This window comes from Mirounga angustirostris, unplaced genomic scaffold (assembly GCF_029215605.1).
Source record: "Mirounga angustirostris isolate CCGP_5_RB_7025 unplaced genomic scaffold, mMirAng1.0.hap1 SCAF_1, whole genome shotgun sequence".
NCBI lineage: Eukaryota > Metazoa > Chordata > Mammalia > Carnivora > Phocidae > Mirounga > Mirounga angustirostris.
Window position 1 is genome coordinate 76,362,185 of NW_026991709.1, and position 22,703 is coordinate 76,384,887.

General features: G+C 37.6%; 1 protein-coding gene across 3 annotated transcripts in view; it reads left to right on the top strand.

The window, feature by feature from the left end:
- Window positions 1-22,703, top strand: part of P3H2 (prolyl 3-hydroxylase 2) — a 169,007-nt gene that overhangs the window by 118,503 nt on the left and 27,801 nt on the right. For all 3 annotated transcript variants that reach the window (XR_010408276.1, XM_045903159.3, XM_064581707.1), the window contains exons 2-8: window positions 4,621-4,773; window positions 5,997-6,186; window positions 11,493-11,624; window positions 13,856-13,998; window positions 14,329-14,418; window positions 16,161-16,201; window positions 17,283-17,377. Coding sequence is in view for 2 of the 3 variants with exons in the window: in XM_045903159.3 (XP_045759115.1) it covers window positions 4,621-4,773; window positions 5,997-6,186; window positions 11,493-11,624; window positions 13,856-13,998; window positions 14,329-14,418; window positions 16,161-16,201; window positions 17,283-17,377 (844 nt within the window). In the remaining variant the exon portion in view is untranslated. The remainder of the gene's footprint in view (window positions 1-4,620; window positions 4,774-5,996; window positions 6,187-11,492; window positions 11,625-13,855; window positions 13,999-14,328; window positions 14,419-16,160; window positions 16,202-17,282; window positions 17,378-22,703) is intronic.

Here is a 22,703-nt window from a genome sequence, read left to right on the forward strand (position 1 = left end):
TGACTGGCTTCTCAATAGTTAGGTCTCAGCTGAAAAATACCATAGCCGAGGGACCTTCTCTGACTAATTTACCTAATAGAGTCCTGTTTCCATTCCCACCCCAGTCAGCTCTTATAGTGTTGTTAGTGCATTTATTTCTTTATAGCATTCAGCACAATCTGAAATTAATTTAATTAATGATTTACTTACTTTAGACTTGTCCCTTCGATGAGGTTGTAAGGATCTAGAAAGCAGGGTCTTTGCTTTCGCCATGTAGGTATTCTTATCAACTATCACAGTGTGTGGCACCAATTCAGGACAAAATAAATATTTGCTGAATAAGTGAATGAGTGAAATGAAGAATTTGGGTATGACTGGAGCACTGGGCCTAATGTGTATTTTCTTGAACAGGAAGGTGGTAAATTATAAAACATCTAGAAGTTCTTCTAGGAGTGCATGGGTGGCTCCGTCGGTTAAGTATCTGACTCTTGATTTTGGCTCAGGTCATGATCAGGGTCATGGGATCCAACCCTGCATCTGGCTCCCTGCTCAGCATGGAGTCGTTTGTCCCTCTCCCTCCACTCCCCTCCCCCTACCCCCCAGTGCTCGAGCTCTCTCTCTCTTTCTCAAATAAATAAATAAAATCTTAAAAAAGAAAGAGACGTTCTTCTAGAACCTTTCTGGGAAGAGTTTGCATAATGGCAGAGATGAGGAAGTTCTGCTAGAAAGTGAGTTGAGGCCAAATCCTGGAGGCTGTGAATGTCTTAGTACATAATTTCTGGAATCTCTTTTGTGGCCAACGGATAGCTACTGGAGGTTTCTAAATAGTCAATGTGTCCTTTTGAAATGCTTTTCAATGAAGTGGTGGGTAGATCCTTCCTTCGCTGAAAACTAGTACTTACAAGGCCTTATAATAATCTCCATCCCAAAATATGGCATTATATGCAGCATACACATGTTCACCTGGACTTTTCCTATCACTTCAGATGTGTCTATCTGATTTCTAAAATAGAGTACAAAGATATCAAGATCGCAGTTAAAAAAAATGGCTTGTTTTATCAACTTTGGCAGCCAATTCTAGTTTCCTAAACTGGCTCACAGTGATTTAAAAGCCATGACCAGTTCATGAATAAGTTTTATGGTTTAAGTCATGGAATCTTTTTATTATTTATATTGGGGAAGATGATAGGATGCTCAATACTGGGTTATAAATGGAGAAAACAAAAAAAAAATAAATGGGGAAAACATCAAATATGCAAAAAAACAAAAAACAAAAACAAAAACCCAACAACTGTGGTAAAATTTAAGAAAAGGAACCTTGTCAACTCGTCAGTGGGGGTTGACAGTTTTCAAGAGTTATTGAAACATAGTCTTCGTTGATAATCAGTATTGGAAGATCTCTGTGAATGGTGACTTTGGAGATGTTGTTAGTAAACTGACTATCCTTTAAGTCCACTAGAGCTTATGAAGCACACTCACATGTAATACACTTTTTGATTTGTGTGCAAAAGATTTACTTGTTAGAAGTTCTTTTTTCCGGGGCGCCTGGGTGGCTCAGTCGTTAAGCGTCTGCCTTCGGCTCAGGTCATGATCTCCAGGTCCTGGGATCGAGCTCCTCATCAGGCTCCCTGCTCAGTGGGGAGTCTGCTTCTCCCTCTCCCTCCACCTCTCCCCACTGCTCCTACTCTCTCTCTCTCTGTATCTCTCTGTCTCAAATGAATAAATAAAAAATTCTTTTAAAAAAAGTTCTTTTTTTCCTCTTTTTTCAGACATATCATAGACATCATCTATATGTAAAGTAGGTGGAAAACAAAGAGACAAAAAGAAGTCATCTGGTCCCTATTCTCATAGAGCTCTCCTAGAAAAAACAAATATACTCAGGGAAGTACAATGCACAGCAGAGTATGATAAGTGCTCATAGAGGAGTAGGGATACGATGGTATTGCTGTACTTGAATGTTGCTATCATGCTGAGAAAGGATCTCTTAGAGTAGCAGCATTTAGGCTTGGCTTTATGGGATATGTTAGGTTTCAACAAGAAAAGACCAAAGGACAGAGGCTCTCTCGATCAGTGGAACAGCCTGAGCAAAAGATGAAGGTAAGAAAGTGAAAAACATAAATATGTTCTATCAATTTTAATGGCTTGTGCTATAGAACCAGAGTGTATCAGTGCTAATCAGTTTTGTTCAAAATTTATAGTTCTACTCTTAACTAAAGACAGTTTCCACCAACCACAAAGACCTTACTATGTCCTCATAAATTATGTGTCCAGGGGAGTTATAGATTATACCATCATCATTTTTATCCTTTTTTTTTTAAATTAGTTTCAGAGGTAGAATTTGTGATTCATCAATTGCATATAACACTCAGCGCTCATTACATCAAGTGCCCTCTTTAATACTCATCACCAAGTTACCCCATCCCCCACCCACTTCTCCTCCAGCAACCCTCAGTTTTTTCCTAGAGTTCAGTGTCTCTTGTGGTTTGCCTCCCTCTCAATTTTCATCTTACTTTATTTTTTCTTTCCCTTCCCCTATGTTCATCTGTTTTGTTTCTTAAATTCCACATGAGTGAAATCATATGGTATTTGGCTTTCTCTGACTGACTTATTTCACTTACATAATACCCTCTAGTTCCATCCACATCATTGTAAATGGCAAGATTTCATTCCTTTTGATGGCTGAGTAATATTCCATTGTGTATGTGTATATACACCACATCTTCATTATCCATTCATCTTATACTATCGTTATTTACATCTTTGAAATGGATAGATCATTTATAAATTGTATTCTTTTGTATTCCATTGTCTATTTTTTAAGGATTTTAGTGATTTCTGAAGCACAGTTGTATATTTTACCTAATTAAATCCTTCTGAAATCCTATGCAGTAGATGGTAGTATGGGGTTTTTATGAACATTTTTTTTCTTAAAGGAGAACTGAGCCATAAATGTTTAAATGACTTTTTTCAGATTTACTTGATCATTAAGTGTAGACACACACCTAGTTTAGAACCTATTGTTTTTCTTCTATACCTATATACTCATCACTGTGTAGATGTCCATACAATTCATATTTAGTGAGTGAGAAGTTGAGAAAATATAAATTAAGAAAGAAACCACATCCAAAATTAGTGATTTTGCCAGCCATAATCATTCTGGGAGCACAGAATTGAGGACCTAGGTAAAAATGGCAGGGAAAGCTGACAAGGCAAGATTTAATGGAAGGAAGACCAGTAGCTAAGCGTATGCAAATTCAAGGGGAAAAGGAAAGGTTTTACTATTATTAGAGAAAGTTAAGGATCTCAGGTCTTAAAATAGAGCAGTTTTTGTTTTCTGTGGTGAGGGCTAAGATTATGTATATACCACCAAATAGCGGTAACTGGGGACTTGGGAACTCCGTACTTCTATTTCTTACTAATAACCTGAGTGGCGAGACTGTCAAAAACAGACTCTGTTGAATCTGATATGCTGTTCCATGATTTTATGTTTACTTTTTAATAACGATGGGTTTTCATGTCTTCATACTCCAAAATAGATCAAACGTAATTTGGATTTTACCATGAAAAAGATTATTAATATGAATATTCACTTTTCTGATATGGGGCAAACAGATCTGTCTATAAACATTCTCTATGTCTAAAGCACAGAGCACAATGTCTTAAATCTAATAAATTTAATTCTGTTTTGTTAAAAAATGCATCATTGCATTACACAGAGAACAGTGTATTGTGTGGTTTAGGAAAAGATTTTGTAGGGTCTATGTAGTGGTTATTAAAAATTCTTCCTTTTGTATTAATGAGCATCAATGTTGTACGTCTGGAATCAAACATTTCAATCAAAGGAGTGTGGTAAAGCATTTTATGCACTGTATTCAGCACCACATTTATCAGGCTTTAGACTGTGAAGAATACAAAAAATTTAATTCTATTTTATTTTAAAAAATGCATCATTGCATTACACGGAGAACAGTGTATTGTGTGGTTTAGGAGAAGATTTTGTAGTGTCTATGTAGTGGTTATTAAAAATTCTTCCTTTTGTATTAATGAGCATCAACGTTGTAAGTCTGGAATCAAACATTTCAATCAAAGGAGTGTGGTGAAGCATTTTGTGTGTCGTATTCAGCATTTCTTATGCATTGGAACAGTTTACTCCTTTTAGTTTTGTATTCTTCACATTCTAAAACCTTATAAATGTGATGGAGTGGGAGGTAGGCTCATTCCTGTCCTGTGGAAAGGCATAGGTTTGTTTATACTGCCATTGTCAGGATCAAAGGCAAAAGAAACAAAGAGAAAAGAGAAAATAAAAGAAATGTCAAAAATATGAATTAGAGGTGGCACAGCTTTGGCAGCTTTATATTTTGATCAATCATGAAACAAACAGAAGCAGAAAGATTTAATTTCCCCGAAATGTAGATGGCTCAAAAAAAAGAATAGAGCACATGTAGCTATTTTCACCAAAACCTGAATATCCACATATCATTTTAGGAGCCCTGTTTATTAACCTCCCACTTTAGAGTATAGAGATTGCGCATAGTGAATGGAAGCTGGAAGCTGGCCCTGCCACTATAACCATCAGCCCTTGGACTAGTTCCGAGGCAGGGTAGAAATGTGTGCCTTCATTTGGTCTTTTTTTCTCCCTAGCTTAACCAGCTGGAAAAGGCAGTGGAAGCAGCCCACACGTTTTTCATGGCCAACCCCGAGCACATGGAAATGCAGCAGAACATCGAGAATTACAGAACGATGGCTGGTGTTGAAGCACTCCACTTGGTAGATCTAGAAGCCAAACCGCATCTGGTGAGCGCTGGGGACCCTTCCTTGCCCTAACCGGAAGGAGCTAGGTGTTTCTAAGTTCACTGGACTCAAAGCAGATTCCTGGGAATGGGTGTCTTAGGTTGATTCTTGATTTCTAATACAGGAACAGTTGTATGCTTTCAGAGTTCTCAGATGAAATATTGTCAATATCAGGGTTGAAAAAATTGAGAGAAGGTGAAAATACCCTTAGAAAAGCAGTATGAGGGCGCCTGGGTGGCTCAGTCGGTTAAGCGTCTGCCTTCGGCTCAGGTCATGATCCCAGGGTCCTGGGATCGAGTCCCCCATCGGGCTCCCAGCTCAGTGGGGAGCCTGCTTCTCCCTCTGCCTCTGAATCTCTCTCTCTCTCTGACTTTCATGAATAAATAAATAAAACATTAAAAAAAAAAAAAGAAAAGCAGTATGATATGGTGAAAAGGAGAACATGATATAAACATGTCACCCCCTCCAAACTTCAACGCTACCTCCAACCCTTTAATTTTTACACATGGGAGTTGAAGCCAATATGAATTGCTCAGGGCACACTGTGGTTTCACAAATCCCAGTCCATCGTTTTTCCATTGGACCCGTACTTTCCAAATTCTGTTATTTTAAACCTACATAATTTTTCACTTAAATGAAAGCTTACTTGAAATCACAGTAAGTTGGAAGGGCTTTTTTTTTTTTTTTTTCCAATTGGAGATGTCCCCATTCTCGACATGTGACTTCCAAGATGATTGAAGAACAGGATAAGAGAAGATTTTCAATAAAGCCTTATTATTATTATTATTATTATTATTATTATTATTATTATTATTATTATTATTATTATTAAAGTGGGCCAGGACTGGAAAATGAATGTGTCATGGCCACCCACATCAATCTACCTGGGCTTTGTCGCATGCCCATACCTATATTCAGATGGGGTTAGCAAATATTGTCTTGCGTGTTTGTGTTCAGGAAGAATATGAAATTGAGTGGTGCCACAGCTTTCAGCTTGCTTGGTAACTCTGTTCTTATTTATAATTCCCTGAAGCTAGGGAAGTTACTTTTTATCTCCCAGTAAAACCCTTCATTATTCTTCTACAACACAAGAGCCCAGGGCCCCCCTGCCCAAATGATCCTGAGTCTGCCTGAATCCAGCTATTCACATGCCCCAGAGGTGCTCTTTGGAAAAAATAAATACATATGTGTATATATATATATTCTTTTTTTCTGCTTCTTTGCAGGAGAGTTACAGTGCAGGAGTTAAACATTATGAGGCTGATGACTTTGAGCTTGCTATCGAGTACTTTGAGCAAGCTCTCAGAGAATATTTCAGTGAAGATACGGAGTGCAGAGCCCTGTGTGAGGGGCCTCATAGATTTGAAGAGTATGAGTACTTAGGGTACAAAGCTGGTCTCTATGAAGCCATTGCAGGTAAAGCTGATTTTTTCCTTTATTTGTTTCCTGATTATAGGAAATGCAGTCTGTAAAACTATTCCAACAATACAGAAGTTTAAATTATAAAAACTGAAAGATATATACATAACCCATCCTATCTCCTGTAAATAAATCTACCTATTTTAAATTTTGGTGACTGTGCTTCTAAACTTTTTCAGATGCATATGTAAATGTTTCTGTATTTATTTATAGTTATTATTTGTTTTTTTATAAAAATGAGACAATACTGTGAATACTGATTTTGAGCATATTTTTATTTTTGTTTTATTTTATGCTTAACAATATAATGTGGACCACTTCTCATGTAAGTAATACATGTAGATCTACCTTATTGTATTAAATGGTTGTGTGATGTTCCAGTATATGGGGAAAGCATAATTAATTTGAGCAGTCCCCTTACTGATGAATATTAAGGAAGTTACAGGTTTTCATTATTATAAACAATGTAGTAATGAATACTTTTGTATAGTTTTCTTCAGTTACTTAAAAGAGGATTTTGTTATCTATGAGAATTTAATATATTACAGAGTGTCATTTAAAATAGTAGGTAATGTGAATTATACATTAATTGGAGAGATTAGCTACTTAACCATTTATGGTGGGAAGCATATGAAAAACATACAAAAATAAATTCTATTTATGTTAATAATATAGGTGTGAAAATAAAACTGTTAGAAGAAAATGCAAGAGGGGTGCCTGGGTGGCTCAGTTGGTAAAGGGTCTGACTGATGATTTTGGCTCAGATCATGATCTCAGCGGGGAGTAGGTTTGAGGATTCTCTCCCCCCCCGCCCCTCCCCCACCCTTGCATGCACTTGTGTTCGTGCTCTCTCTCTCACTCTCTCTTTAAAATGGAGATGAACCATGAGAGACTATGGACTCTGAGAAACAAACTGAGGGTTCTAGAGGGGAGGGTTCTGGTGATGGGTATTAAAGAAGGCACATACTGAATGGAGCACTGGGTGTTATACGCAAACAATGAATCATGGAACACTACATCAAAAACTAATGATGTAATGTATGGTGATTAACATAACATAATAAAAAAAAGAAAAAAAACAGTAAAAAAATAAAATAAGTGAATAAATCTTCTAAAAAAATGAAGAAGAAAATGCAAGAAAATATGTGTATAATGGGAGGAGAGGAAAACCAGTTCTTAGCATGACAAAAGACAAGAAATATGAGGAAAAAGATAGACTTTACATAAGATTTAAAATACAAAAAATACAATAAATCAATCCAGATTACAAATGACAAGTGGAAAAGTTGCAAAACATTTACAGGCAAAGAGTTAATATCCATAATATTTAAGCAGAACTTGTAAATTATTATTAGTAGTAATTTATTTCTGATTTATTGGTAGTCATAATAATAAGCAACATTTATATAGCAGTTTTAATATACAAAACATTTTACATATTTATATATCTTTTAATCCTCTAAACAACTTCTGGTAGGTAGATGGTATTGTTATCCACTGTCTTCTTTTTTTTAAATGAAGAATTTATACCTCAGAGCAATGTGATTAAGGTGAAGCTAGGAATCAAATCGATGCTTTTCTTAGTCTAGGGTGCATATTTTAAAGTCTACATAATTGAAAAATGGGCTAAGGATAACCTATTCAGTAATAAATGTTTAACAAATATCTGTTGAGTGCATATTGAGTTTTAAGTTATAAATATAAAACAAAAACAAAAACAAAAACAAAAAACAATGTTCAACTTCACCCATAGGTGTAGAATGGCAAATTAAGGAAGTGAGTTTGCTCTCCCCAAATGCCAGTGTTTTCGGTCTCCATGAAAAGCACCCCTCACTTAGCAGTTCAAACCAAGTCCTAAAAAATTATCTTCCAATCCAACATTTCCCTTAATTCCTATTCTTCTTTGATTTGTTACCAAATGCTGATAGGTGCTCCTTACCTGAGCATGTAAGATTCCCTGGTTCTCTCCATCCTTTTTGCTAGCACCCTGGTTCAAATCCACAGTATATTTTAACAAAGCCACTGTGATAGTCTCCTAGCTGGTCCTCCAGTGCTGATGAGGTTTTACTCTGTAGGCAGACAAAATGGTCTAAAAAAAAAAAAGATAGTATGTTCACAGAACACCCCCACCCCTCGCCAAAGGCTTCCATTGCACTTGGAATAAAACCCAAGACCTTTAATAAAGACTTTCATGATTGTGCACTTGTATATATTTTCATTCCCTCTCTATTCTTTTCCAGCAACCAACATGCTCTGGTGACCTCGAGCAAATCACTAAATGACATTTGATGAACAGTGCTCACAAAAATGCAGGGAAATGACTCTGCCAGAGGTCTAGCAAAACAAAACCTTTGGCGAAAAAGTCCTCAATAATTCAGATATTGGTATTGATTTTAGGTGAAGTAAGTTGGTTTTGGGTAATTGAGTATGTGGCAACATGGATGACAACTAGGTCATCCAACAAATTGATTTTCAATCTACTTCTTAATCTAAATTTTGAAAGATGTTTTCTAATTGTCCCCCTCAAAGACCTTAACAATTTATGACCCATATTTTTAAAACATGGAGTATTATTAATCCTTTTCATCTGAAATGTGATTGATGGATACCAATGTCAGTTTTATGCGTGTTTCACTTATCAGCTGTTAAGTATTTCTTTATACTTAATCTTTTATTTGGGAATGCTTTTCCTTTATTATAGTTTATTATCTTGTAGTTGTGTAAGGATATGTGCCCTGTCTCTACCCACTCCATCTCCTCTACACCTGCTTCTACCAATGGCTACCAAACAGCTTTGGCAAGTGTCCTACATCTGATTTAGGAAAACTGACAGATTCCCCCAGAATAATATTTAGCAATTTGCTCGAGGTCACCAGAGTGTGTTGGTTGCTGGAAAAGAATAGAGATCTCCTAACTAAGGATCTTAATACTTAATACAACTATCACAATATCCCCACTTCCAATAAAGAAAAGTGATTTAAAAAAAGTCATGGCTCCTGAAGCTCAATCAAATATTATATATTACAGAAATATGGCAAGTCTTCTTGAGAATTTGACAGATACCCAATTTATTATGAGAAGGAAATTTTAAAAAGTATTCCCACACAAGTGTCTTGGATCTCAAACTTATTAAATCACAGTAATTGCTCAATAACATTTGATATAGAAAGGAGACAAGAAATACAACTTATAAAATGTGTTATCAAAACTCTGTAAATGCTTGTCTCGTTCAAAACTGTTCTAAGGGGCGTCTAGCCAGCTCAGTCAGTTAAGCATCTGCCATTCAGCTCAGGTCATGATCCCAGGGTCCTGGGATCGAGCCCCATGTCTGGCTCCTTGCTCAGTAGGGATCCTGCTTCTCCTTCTCCCTCTGGTCCTCCCCCTGTTTGTGCTCTCTCTCTGTCAAATAAATAAATAAAATATTTAAAAAAAAAAACCCATAAAACTGTTCTAAATTAAAAGTGAAACTGGCTTTGGGGCTCCTGGGTGGCTCAGTCGGTTAAGCATCTGCCTTCGGCTCAGGTCATGATCCCGGGGTCCTGGGATCGAGTCCCGCATCAGGCTCATTGCTCAGTGGGGAACCTGCTTCTCCCTCTGCCTGCCGCTCCCCCTGTGTGTATGCTCTCTCTCTCTCTCCCTCTCTCTGTCTATAACAAATAAATAAATAAAATTTTTAAAAATTAATGAAAAAATAAAATATGGAATGTATTTAGGAAGCCGGAATATTTGAATTTTAGAGTTTGGACGAACATTAAAAATACAAATGGCTTTTCAATGCAGTTATTTATTACCGGCTGTGCTCGTTGAAGCCCTGAAGAATATCATTTTGTGACTCTCATTTTGTTGCTCTTTGTTTATCTTGTGTTGAAAAATACCTTCATTCAGATTTTGGGTTCTTATTGTGTGTGTTTTCCACCTCTTCCTTTTGCTTGTCATTTGGAGTTAGGAGGAGCATGTGTTAGAAGGTAAAGAGGAATGCCAATGGCCAGCTAAGTAGGAGAAAACAGTTGAAGGTTGTTGGTCGTTTTCATAAGAAATAAAACAGCTATTTATTGGCTATTTATATAGCTACATGCTAAACAAATAAACAGAACTCTTTCTTCCCCTCCCATCTTCCACCTGCAGTTAAGAACCAATGGATTGTAAGGATTCTGTTAGCTGTGCTGCATTGGGTTGAGTTAGCCAAGTCATGCAAAAACTGGCCCATTTGCCTACACACCAGAAAACACACATGCCCTTTCTGTTGTGCTCTTGGGTCCCTCTTCAAGTCATCAAGAGGCAAGCCAAACTCTGCTTAACAGAGAACCTTTGAGAGGAGGCAGTTGTGGTAAATTAGGGTGTAAAGTCATTAAGTCATTTATCATCATTCTTAAGAAAGCCTGCTCTGCACAAGCATGAATAAAATCTTCTCTTTCTGGAGAAGACTATCTCCATCTTCCTTGTAAAAATCAAAGTTGGAGCAAAATGTAGGATGTGTTTGCTTCTCTGGGACAGTAGCTACTTTAGTTTCCTCAGCTCGTTCGTGGATGAGCGAGAGCCGAGAGCTAAAGGGAGCGTGATAGCCCTACACTTGAGAATCCTCACCTGTTTACAGTGAGAAGGATGGGGACAAAGAAAAGGGAACAAAGAGAAAGGCAGGATGTGTATCTAAATTCTTGGGCTTCACTCCATATCCTATTTTAGTCCTACAGTATTAGGATTTCCAATGTTCAGGGGATGGACTATTTTGTAATTGGGTAGAATAGGTTCCTGATAAATAGATGTTAAAATATATAGTTTCTATTTCCCCTTTAGGAAAAGTTCTTGAAAATATTAACAAGGAGAAAAAGCTCCCCATATGCATGGCAGTCCTTTCTCTCAGCTGCTCCTTAGCATAACTGGGATCTGAACTTCTGATCCTGATCCAGGTCACTTAAAGCCACCCAACGTATCTAAAGGGAGGCCCCGGAATTCTTCAATAGGAAAGGCATCTATTCAGATGGGCATGGGTGGGCTGAGATGGACTGTGTCATTTTCAGGAAATGTAGAAAAAGGGGAACAGCAGCCAAAAGTGCTGCCTGGAGGAAAGCCCAGGGGCCACAAGGTTTGGAATCTGCTATTCAGTATTCTAGCGATCACTGGTCAGGAAGCCTTGGCAAGTCACTTACTTCCTTTGTGAAGGTTTCTGCTCATGAAGTGAAGATAATGAGATGGTGCTAAGAGTGTGGCGAGGTGAGGAATGCCCTGTGTCACCGGGGCTCTGACCTTGAAGTCCGGACACTCCAGCAGACGGGAGGGACACACCTCTCACTCTTGTCTTCCAGATCACTATATGCAGGTGCTGGTCTGTCAGCACGAATGTGTGAGGGAGCTTGCAACTCGCCCTGGCCGCCTCTCTCCGATTGAGAACTTTCTTCCCCTGCATTATGACTACCTACAGTTTGCCTACTATCGAGGTAAAGTGTGGATCGTCCCGGAAGACCTTTGGGGAAGGGGTGTCGTTCATCATTACAGACATTGAAGTTTCCTTTGCATTTCCACTTTACCACTGAGGCAATGGGGGTTTAGGGTTTTGTTTTTTTTTTTTTCTCTCATTTCATATCACTGAAACTCAGGCCAAGGAGAGCAGGTGGAAACCACAAGTGGGCAAATGCTGTGATAATGTCCTGAAGGTTTTATTAGACTGACATTTTACATGATTTTTCAACTTAATTTTAAAAGGTCATATATTTACAAGTTCAAAGACCAAATATCATAAAAGCCTCCCTCTCTTGCTTTTTTCTGCAGCCCAATTTCATGCCCTACAGCCCAGTTCCGATTTATATTTCTTTAAAACACACACACACACCCCAACTTATTTCACCTTCTTATACAGAGAAGGTAGCATATTATTTACACTGTTCTTTACATTGCTTTCTTCACTTAATAATATATATGAGTGGGGAAGGGGCACCTGGGTGGCGCAGTTGGTTAAACATCCGGTTCTTGATTTCCGCTCAGGTCATGATCTCAGGGTCGTGAGAGATCGAGCTCCACATTGGGTTCCATGCTGGGCATTGAGCCTGCTTAAGATTCTCTCTAATAATAATAATAATTAATAATAATAATAATAATAATAATACATCCGGGGTGTCTGGCTGGCTCAGTTGGTAGAGCTTCTTCTCTTGATCACAGAGTTGTGGGTTCTAGCCCCATGTTGGGTGTAGAGATTACTTAAAAATAAAAGTTTGAAAAATATTTTTTTAGTAGGTTGGACCTATGAAATGACCATTTGCTTAGGTCAGTAAAGGCCAAATTTTGGCAATTTTGTATGGTGTAATTAACCTAATTGTATTGGTACATGGAGATCTTCCTCATTAATTTTTCTTTACATCCACATATCATTGTACTATAATTCACTTTAAGTGTTTCCTTACTCATGGGCATAGTGTTGTTAGTCACTGTTTGGTATTTCAATCAAGGATCAAATGAGTAATATTTTATGTAAGTTAGTTCACATCCACACATGAATATCTATAGGATGAATTTCTAGAAGTCAGATTGCTGTGTGGAATCATTTATTAATTTAAAATTTTAATAGAAGTTACCCAATTTTCTACCATGTATAGTACATTTTTCATTGCTCAACAGAATATATTGTGAAAATTTTAGATATTCCCCAATCCATTAGGTGAAAATTTTTACCTCAGTAGAGTTTTAATTTCTATTTATCTAATTGAGAAAGAGAGATTGAGCATCTTTCCTTATGCTTAAAAACAATTAATAGAATTGGGATTGCTGAAATCAGTTTTCGATATCATGTTGTCAAACTCAGTACAAAAACAGAATTAACTCCCAAAATTCTGCTCTGCTTATCTGTATTAAATAATGTAAGTTGTCAACAAACATCTTCAGGTGGAAACTTTTAATAATTGATGCAAAACATCTAGCACCAAAGCAGACCAAAGATAGTACATTTTAAACACCTGAAATCATGTTCCTTCCTTTTGTCTGTGGCTATTTTTTTGAAATATAATTAACACAGAGTGTTATATTAGTTTCAGGTGTACAACATAATGGTTCAACAATCCTGTACATCACTTAGGGCTCATCATGATAAGTGTAGTCACCATCTGTCACCAAACAACGTTATTACAATCTTACTGACTGTATTCCCTATGCTCTACTCTTCAGATCTGTGACTTATTTATCTTATAACAGGAAGTTTGTACTTCTAGATCCCCTTAATTTCCCCCATCTCCTCACACACCTCCCCTCTGGCAGCCATCAGTTTGTTCTCCGTATTTGAGAATCTGTTTTTATCTGTGACTATTTCTGCCTATGCTCTTTGGCTCACCTTAGCTTCCCTCTTACTCATGCTTAATGCTGACCTCCTACAGACATGTTGAAGCATTGCTTAAAAATCCTCTAGATGGGGGACGCCTGGGTTGCTCAGTCGGTTAAGCATCCACCTTTGGCTCAAGTCATGTTCCCAGGGTCCTGGGATCGAGCCCCACATCAGGCTCCCTGCTCATCAAGAAGCCTGCTTCTCCCTCTCCCTCTGCCTGCCGCTTCCCCTGCTTGTGCTCTCTCTCTCTCTCTCTCTCTCAAATAAATAAATAAATAAATCTTTAAAAAAAATCAATTAAAAAAAATCCCCTAGATGGACCTAGCCTGACTCTAATACTACAGCTCCTTGGTCTTTCAGTTGGTGAATATGTGAAAGCCTTGGAGTGTGCCAAGGCCTATCTTCTCCTCCATCCAGATGATGAGGATGTCCTAGACAACATGGATTACTATGAGAGTCTCCTGGATGATACCAGTGACCCAGCATCCATTGAGGCCAGAGAGGTGAGACCAAGGTCCTGAGAAGAAACTGCATTCTGCTAGATGCTCTGGGCAGAATTGGTAAAAATGTAGCACTGCTCTTAAAGTTACCTAGCCATTGAGTCAAGGTTCTAGAATGCAGTTCTTTTGTACTTAAATTATTAATGCCAGAAGCATATTTTTTTCCTACATGAGAGCTTGTGAAAATCTGTTGAGATGGAGACTTTTTTGCAGCAGTGAATATTTTTTAGCTCATTTGTCACTGTCTATTGAAAAATATTTCCACTTGAACATTTATCATATTTCTTAACTGTTATTTAAATATAGATTTTCATTCATTTTTTTCTTCTCTAGGATTTGGCAATGTTCGTGAAGCGTCATAAAATGGAATCAGAACTAATAAAATCAGCTGCAGAGGGTCTGGGATTTTCATACATGGAACCGGTAAGAGCAAAGATGGAAGAGGAAATGTACTTTAAAAGAATTCTGAATGGACTTCATATTTATGATTTTATTTCCCAGCTTGATTTATTTGAAGATTCTTTTTTTTTTGAAATTCCATTTGCCAATTTTATTTATTATTTTTTAAAACTTTTTAATTATGTTTAGTTAGCCAACATATAGTTTACTGAAGATTCTTATCTCCTGCCTTGTATTAACAAAACCCGGGGAGGTGGGCGTGGATATTTACTCAATATATGATAAACATTAAAAGACTTTAATATATCTCCGTATCACTGAGATCCAAAGTCAAAAGCAAATATATCTGGGGGGAAGAGAAGTGTTTTGTACCTGATGCATTTGCCTCAGGATTGTTTTATGTCTTAAATTCTGGATACAACATTTTGTATTTCTCTTACATGTTTTAAAAACTAAAAAGACTTCATACAAAACAAAATCAGTCTCAATTGTACTATTTATCATGCTGACTTTTCTCCACTTGTCTGTGTAGACTTTTAGTCGTTCTTCATATGAAGACACACCTTTTGCCCAACTAGTACTATGGTATAGATAGATTTCTATTGTGATTTTTATTTAAGGTATCATAAGCAATTTCTACCTTTTTACAGCTTTTAAAATGACTTTTAGCTAGATATATAGAATTGTTGTGCAATAAATAAATTAACTCTTTTCTTGACACTGAATATTTGATTTGTTTCTGATTTTTTCTACCATATTTAATGCATGAAGCATTTCCCTCTGTATTGAACTATGCCCTTTGAATAAATTACCAGGAATGGGATTATTCTGCCATCAAAGGATATTAGAAGTTCTAAAGTTCTTGAAATTGCTTTTCTAAGGCAGTTTTCGGATACCTTCAGTGAAGGTTCTAGAAATGCATAAAAGTACCAGTTGACAATAAACATCTCAGCAATGAGAAATAACATTAAAAAATCATTCCTATTTCTTATGTACAAAATGGTATATCATTGTTGTTTTAATTTGTATTCCTTTGATGACCAACAAAAATAAACTTTTCACATGTTGTCATTAATTACTTTTCCTGTGATTTGAATTATCTGGACCTGCCTTTTTTTTCATTTATCTGTTAGTTAACTATGTAAGTTCTTCATATATGTACATGTCATATGTTTATAAAAAGCACTACTTGTAATGTATCCTATTTGTAACATTTTTTTCATTTCTGTCTTAGCTATGTCATGTTTTTATTGGCATATTTTAAAAATTAGGATAATTTTTAAATATACTAATTCTCAATAACATTTCTAATGTGCTTATACCCAGCCCTACTTATTGTTTTTTTAATTGCATTCTCCCAGGAGACTTCAGAAAAAGTTACTTTATGATCCTACACAGATGATTAATCAAGCTGGACTTTTTTGTTTGTTTTATTCAAAAACATAAGGGAGTTGGACTGAATGATCTTTTAAGTGTCTTCCTGACACTAAATTCCAAATCACTTCTTGGACAAAAAATATAAATACTTAAGCTAATTCCATGCTATTTTTAAAAACCCATTTGTGCATCATTTCTTCTTTGCCAAAATCGCATTGGCTTTAGCTCTTCTTTTTATTAATTAAAAAAATATTGTATCTTGATACAGTATGCAAGTTTCCTAATGTTTTAGGTCTTTTGAGTGTTTTAAATGTATATTTTCTTTCTGTGCATTATGTTTTAGTGACAAAGCTACTGAGTTGTTTTTTTTTTTTTTTAATTTAAAACAGAATTATTGGATCCGATATGGAGGACGACAGGATGAGAATCGGTGAGTTCTTCATTTAGAATACAATCCGTTCCGTTTACTTTTAATGAGAAGAAATACTTAGAGTCATACCCACTATAAGGACCTTAGCTCTATGAGATAGATAAAAATACATAGTTAAATGAGTTCCACACTGGGAATTAGGAGCTCAGCCTTCTGGTCCCAGCTCTTCGTATATACTTCTGTGTGACCTTGAGTGCTTTGTCATCCTTTCCAATCTTACATTTTTCCTCCAAGTAAGGGGTTGGATCAGGTGATCTATGAAGGTGACACATTCTGTGGACTCTGTTTTTGATTAGAATAGAGCTTAGTTTTTTCTTGTTAATGCTGAATTCCCTTACTACATTTGAAAGCAGGAAGCTCAAAGAGTTTCACTGCAAGCTAAAATATCAGGTGTCATTAACTCAATCAGAAATGAAGAGACCTCATTTTTTAAAATGATAGAAGTAAAAAATCAATTTGCATGTTATGAGCAGTTCGAGGAATCATAGAATGTTGGAGTTACATGTTTGAGCTGACCTAGTCTAGGCTGTACATTTTCAAATTCAGAAATTGAGGTTCTGACAAGGCAAAGGACTCTTTTAGAGTGTCACCACAAGGGACTGGTGGATTCCTATTCAAAATCCTATGGTCTTTCACTAGGAATTAAGGCCTCAACCCCGGGTGGCCTAAATTTATTACAACAGATCCAAGAGTGGACATGCACAGTTGGATTTGTTCACTCTGTGTGCAATGAAAGGATATCATGCTGTGATTTGTATGTTTGCCAAGTTTGAAACTTGTGTCTTCTTTCTTGGAATAGTAAAGAACCACTACCCGAGGTCATGGGTTATTTCAGTTCAATCATTGTTTGGGATGCACTCTATGCTCAGGACAAAAATACAACACTGAGCATTATAAAGATGCACATGATAATTTTTTTCTGCTCTTTGGAGACTTAATTTCTAATCTCAAGGGGGTAAAGTTATGGATACAATTAACTGTAAAAAAGAGGTGCTAAGAAGACTACCTGAGTAAGGTGTCCTTTGTCTTTGAATATCCTCATTCAGTGGGAAATTCCATTTCAACTGTTTTTAATGGGCAGGGTCCCTTCAGGAGTGAACGTGGAAGGGGCAGAAGTTCATGGACTGTCAATGGGGAAAAAGTCATCACCCAAGATAGATCGAGACTTAAGAGAGGGTAAGTATCTGTGCACTTTTACTTAAAGGAGGGAAAAGAGGAGGTGGGAGTTGGCTACTTGTTATTTAAATTAAGGAAGAGCCCACTTTCTCTGGAAACTAAAGAACAAGATTAAGTAACTACGTTTCATAACGTTCTGAAAGCAAGGCTTAAAAACAATATCTCAGATTTGTATATCATCGCCTTTGGTTCCCAACAAAAGTACTTTCAAATTCGCTCCCTCATCTGTTTCCCACAAGAGTCCTGTGAACCAGGCAGGGACTGAATGATCAGTTGAGTACCTGAGGCTTGGAGAGGTCATGGGGCTTCTGTCACCTAGTGAGTGAGTGCTAGCTAGTGCAGAATAGATTGCACATCAGAGGAACTTGAAGAGACAGGTCACATGGATATTAGATGAGTTCATCTACGGTGCCTGAGGCACATATATCTGAGCAGGACTCTGAGGGATCAGTAGAATTTAAGTTGAATTGACAGAGGTGTGGAGGGACCCATTTTAGTGGTTAAAACAATGGAACAAAGGCACAGAGATGGAGAGAGCAGAACATGATATACTTATGTCAGATCAAAATTCACAGAAACGTATGTCGAATGTTGTCAAAAGTAGTTTCTAAATACAGCTAAACATTGTAATAATAAATTATTAGCAGTGGTGGTACTAACTCAGTAGTGATTCTTAACAATTATTATGGTATCTGTATATTTTATAATTCCTCAGGCAAATCTACACACACTCCATTTGAATACTGGAATGTGAGACAAGTGCCCCCACTTCATAGGCAAGAAAACTGAGGCTCACAGAGATATAGTGACATGTCCAGTGTCTCATAGCTCATAACGGGTAGAGCAGGCATTTGAACCCAGGCTTTTGAATCCAGATCCCATTTTCTCTTACTCACCTGGAGATGGAACATAAAAGTGTCTAGAGATCCAAAATGTATCCTTTATTGATTAAATAACGGCAAGATAAGAAGGTTTTAGAAACCTGCGTTGAGAAGGAGTACAGTACTCTTTTCCCCCACAAGAGAGTGTGTCAGCACATTCCTCCAGCTGATATGAAAACTTCTGGTTCTCTACAGCTCTCACATTTCCCAGCCCTTTCCTTCCTCAGCTTCCAAGTCAGTTTGAGGCAGTGAACAGGATAAAATGCTCATCTAATCTGACCTGGACCCCAGTTTGTAGTCACAAAGCCCAAGCTGTTTTACAAAGGCCAGAAAGTTTCATGGTCAGCCAGAGTTCGTGTTGCTTTTTTTTTTTTTTTTTTAAGATTTTATTTATTTATTTGACAGAGAGAGACACAGTGAGAAAAGGAGCACAAGCAGGGGAGAGTGGGAAGGGAGAAGCAGGCTCCCTGCCGAGCAGGGAGCCCGATGTGGGACTTGATCCCAGGACCCTGGGACCATGACCTGAGCCAAAGGCAGTTGCTTAATGACTGAGCCACCCAGGCACCCCTCGTGTTGCTTTTTAAGCTGAGAAATCACCCAGGAAGTACATGCCAATAAGCCAGCACTTTGCTGTAAAGGTTTGGGAAACTCCAGGATGGTTGCCAAGCATCAAAGCTTCTTTTTTTTTTTTTTTCCTGGCTCCCTGGGACTCTGATATACAGCAGCTGACTAAGAAGACTAATACGAAGAATAGAGTAGGAGACTATACAGTATGGGGAGAGGCCGTGATTGGCTGGGCTACCAAAGTTTATCATTTCTATAGAATTTGCTTAGTTAAATGGGTGACTTCATCTTAGGATTTTCTCTGGAAACCACTGGAAAGCCTTCTGTGGAGTCACTAGAGATCTGAATAGTTTCTAAATTAAAAACAGTGGTAGACAGAGGCCAAGTTCCCAACCAGAAAATACTTTCTTATCTTAGTCTGGCTGAAAGCAGATGTCAGGGAGGCAAGAAAGGATGCATGCTTCACAGAGTAGAATATATTTCAGCTTTTGTCCTCTTTCACAAAGGGATTGTCATCTACTCTGGTTACCTAACAGTAATTAGTAGTATTCACACTGGACGGCTCAGAAGCATTACGGGAGTGACCCAAGACCACGTCCCAGATGGACTCCAATCCACGGAATAAGCATATCATCAAACTAAAAACACCCATCACTTATCCATTCTCTTTTCAACCGCCAGTTTCCAAAGGTCCTGCTCCATAATCATCCCAGTCAGTATAGTAGAAATCACATTGAACTTGGAGTCAGGACTCTGAGTTTCCAGGATTGGTTAGTCTGATGTACTTGGCGTGATGGACACCTAGAGACTTGAGGTCTCTGGGCTCTGTGAGCCTCAGCTGTAAAAGAAGGACAGCGACCTTTTGCTGAGGAACAGTGTGAAAAGTCTTCTGTAGACTCTTATGGGCTGTGCTCACATAAGGACTTGTTACTTAGCACATGCCTGTTGTGACTTGTGTCACCCTGTAGTATTTATAGTAAAATGCCCCTTCTTGCCAGGTGAGCCACAGGCGGTGAGCACAAAGGAGTATTTTCCTAGACGATCCCTCTTTATTGCAACTGGAGAGTCCGAGCCAGGCACATACTTTATGAATGAGAGAAGAATTAAGTTGTTTAGCTAAATCTCCTTGAGCTGTGGTTAGAAGTTGGCCGAAGCCATCAAATCAGGCCCCAGGAACCACAACTTATTGGACTACAGTTTTATTTTTATTTTAATGTTTTCCTCTGTCTGGTGTGCTACTAGTCATTTGTAGGCTGGTAGAGGTGAGTGTTTCAATGGCAGGGTTTGTCTTTCCTTCTTCTTCTTCTTCTTCTTTTTTTCTTTTGGTTAGTGGGTGGGTAGTTAGTTGGCTGTGGTTTATGAAATGCATGTGTGGGAAACCTCTGTATAAAAGTCTATGCTCCGTGGTGATTGTGTTAACTACATGAAAGGCAGGTTTCTAGAAGATTCTGCCTGAAGCTGTGAGTGGGTATGTAGTTAAGGCTCATGTTGCACTCTGTCCCTTCCCCTGATCTTAGTACGTTCCATGTGGTGTGACTGGAGGAATTGGCAATATTCCAGTAGTCTTTTTTAAAATATACTCCTTTATGCTTATTAAGAAACCTCACTCAGAACTTAACCCAATAGACCAGGCATATGTTACATAATACTAAATAATCAACATAGTAATAGCAAATACTTATACAGAACTTAAGAACAGTAGGCATTTTTCTAAATGTTTTAGTTGTAGTAACTGTTAAAGTTGTCTTTTGAAAATAGGGTAATTATATTTAAAGTTCATATACTCTCAAGAGAGGAAAGGAAAAAATATGACATAGTAGAAACCAACCCAGTTCACTAAACCCTTGGTCTGTCATCCATTTCTATTTGACTTTTATATTAGAAAATTGCTTTTCAGTGAACCAACAAGTATCTTGTCTTTCTTGTTGAAAGAACATCTCTTTTACTTTTCTAAGTGGGAATGGAATATGCAGTTTACTTTTCCAAATATTTGAGAAACTGCCTTAATTTGGCTATGGTTCTTAATCAGCTATATAGATTAGGGCAACTTTTCCCAAATAACCTGTGTTTTATGTTAAGAGGTCCTGTTGGGGAGAGGGTGAGTCTACTGTTTTTTTATTGCTACCAAAAAAAAAAAGGGAGCACAAATGTAGCAGCTTACAATAACATACATTCACTATCACCCAGTTTCTGGGGGTCAAGAATATGGGGGTAGCTTGGTGGGGTCCCTTGCTTCAGGGTCTGTGACAGGCTTCCCTCAAATTGTTGATCAGGGCTGAGGTCTCTTCTGAGGCTTGACTGAGGAACTATCTTCTTCCAAGCTCAGATGATAGAATTTGGTTCCTAAAGTCTTAGTGGACAGTGGTCCTCAGTTCCTAGTTGATCGTTGGCCGGAGGAGGCCTCATTCCTTGCTGCATGAGTCTGTCTAATGCAGCAACATATTGCAATGCAAGCTGAGAAGGCAATAGACTGAGTCTGCTAGCAAGATGGAGGTGGCAATCTCATGTAATACAATCACAGAAGTCATATCCCATCACCTTTGCCATATTCTATTGTTGGAAGCAAATTCCAAGCCCCATTCACACTTGAGGAAAGCAAATTATGCAAGCCCATGAATCCCAGGAGGCAGTGATCATTAGGGGGTCATTTTAGAGTCTCTCTGTCATAGGAAGGAAGGAAGGAAGGAAGGAAGGAAGGAAGGAAGGGAGGAAGGGAGGGAGGGAGGGAGGGAGGGAGGGAGGGAGGGAGGGAGGGAGGGAGGGAGGGAGGGAGGGAGGGAGGGAGGGAGGAAGGGAGGTTGGTTTTATGCTCGATTAAGGGTGAGAACTGCTTTATACTGTCTCAATACTCAGGATATTCTTAATGCCTATTTACATATTAAAAGTTCTAAGAAGTCCTCTTAAATTTTGTGTAACCTAGTACTTCCCAAACACATTTGATCAAGAAACTCTTTTTTCATCAAAAACTTTCTGTGGAATAAAGATTGAGAAACATTGAATTGTGTATGTGTGTTTGTATTTTTTTTCTATTCATCCAAAAGATTGGTACTGAAACTATACCTTGTGGTTATATTCCTGGAATCCAAGAAATTCTGTATTTATAGATTTTGATGACAATCTAAAAAAAAAATTAATAGGGGTAACTAGTGGGTCATGTAAATAACCACCTGATAGTCAAGTCCCACCATGAGATTTCACACCACGGTGGGTGAGGCTACTATCCTGTTGGCACCAGTCAGTGATACTTCGGGGGCTGAAGACTAACAAGAAATGAAGTCGAACAAACTTATAAATAATGTATCAGGAGCAGATAAAGGCCCAAATTTATCATGGTACACTATGACTTCATAGTAATTTCAGTAGAGAAAAGTTGCAGTGCAATGAGTCATTACTCACCAAAAATACTATAAAGAATGCTGGCTCAAAAGAATCTGGGCCAGATCAGTGAGTGGAACATTCATGTGGAATGTAGCTTTTTGGTTTCTGCAAAATAACATTAACCGTTTCATTAATATTAACTCAAATTTAGTTTTATGGTCTTGCTTTTATTTAATCTTGTAAATTGCTTTTGGTATTAGAGTTATATGAAACTCTAAAGATAAATAAATACAGTGCTCATAGTTTTATAATTGCAAGTATGGAAATAAAATTGTGATAAAGTAATGTGTCTGCACTGCCTCTCCTTAGGGAACTTTTCCTTTAACAGATAACCATCTATTATTAAAGATTGGGAAACACTGTCTCTTTATCTTAATAGTCCACTAATTGTGGGCTGTAGTGAATCTTTCATCTTAACTAGACTATTAATAAACTTGATGCTGTTCCTTAGTTTTACTAATTCGTTTTAAAGAACTAGAGGGGACATCAATTTCAGTTGGTTT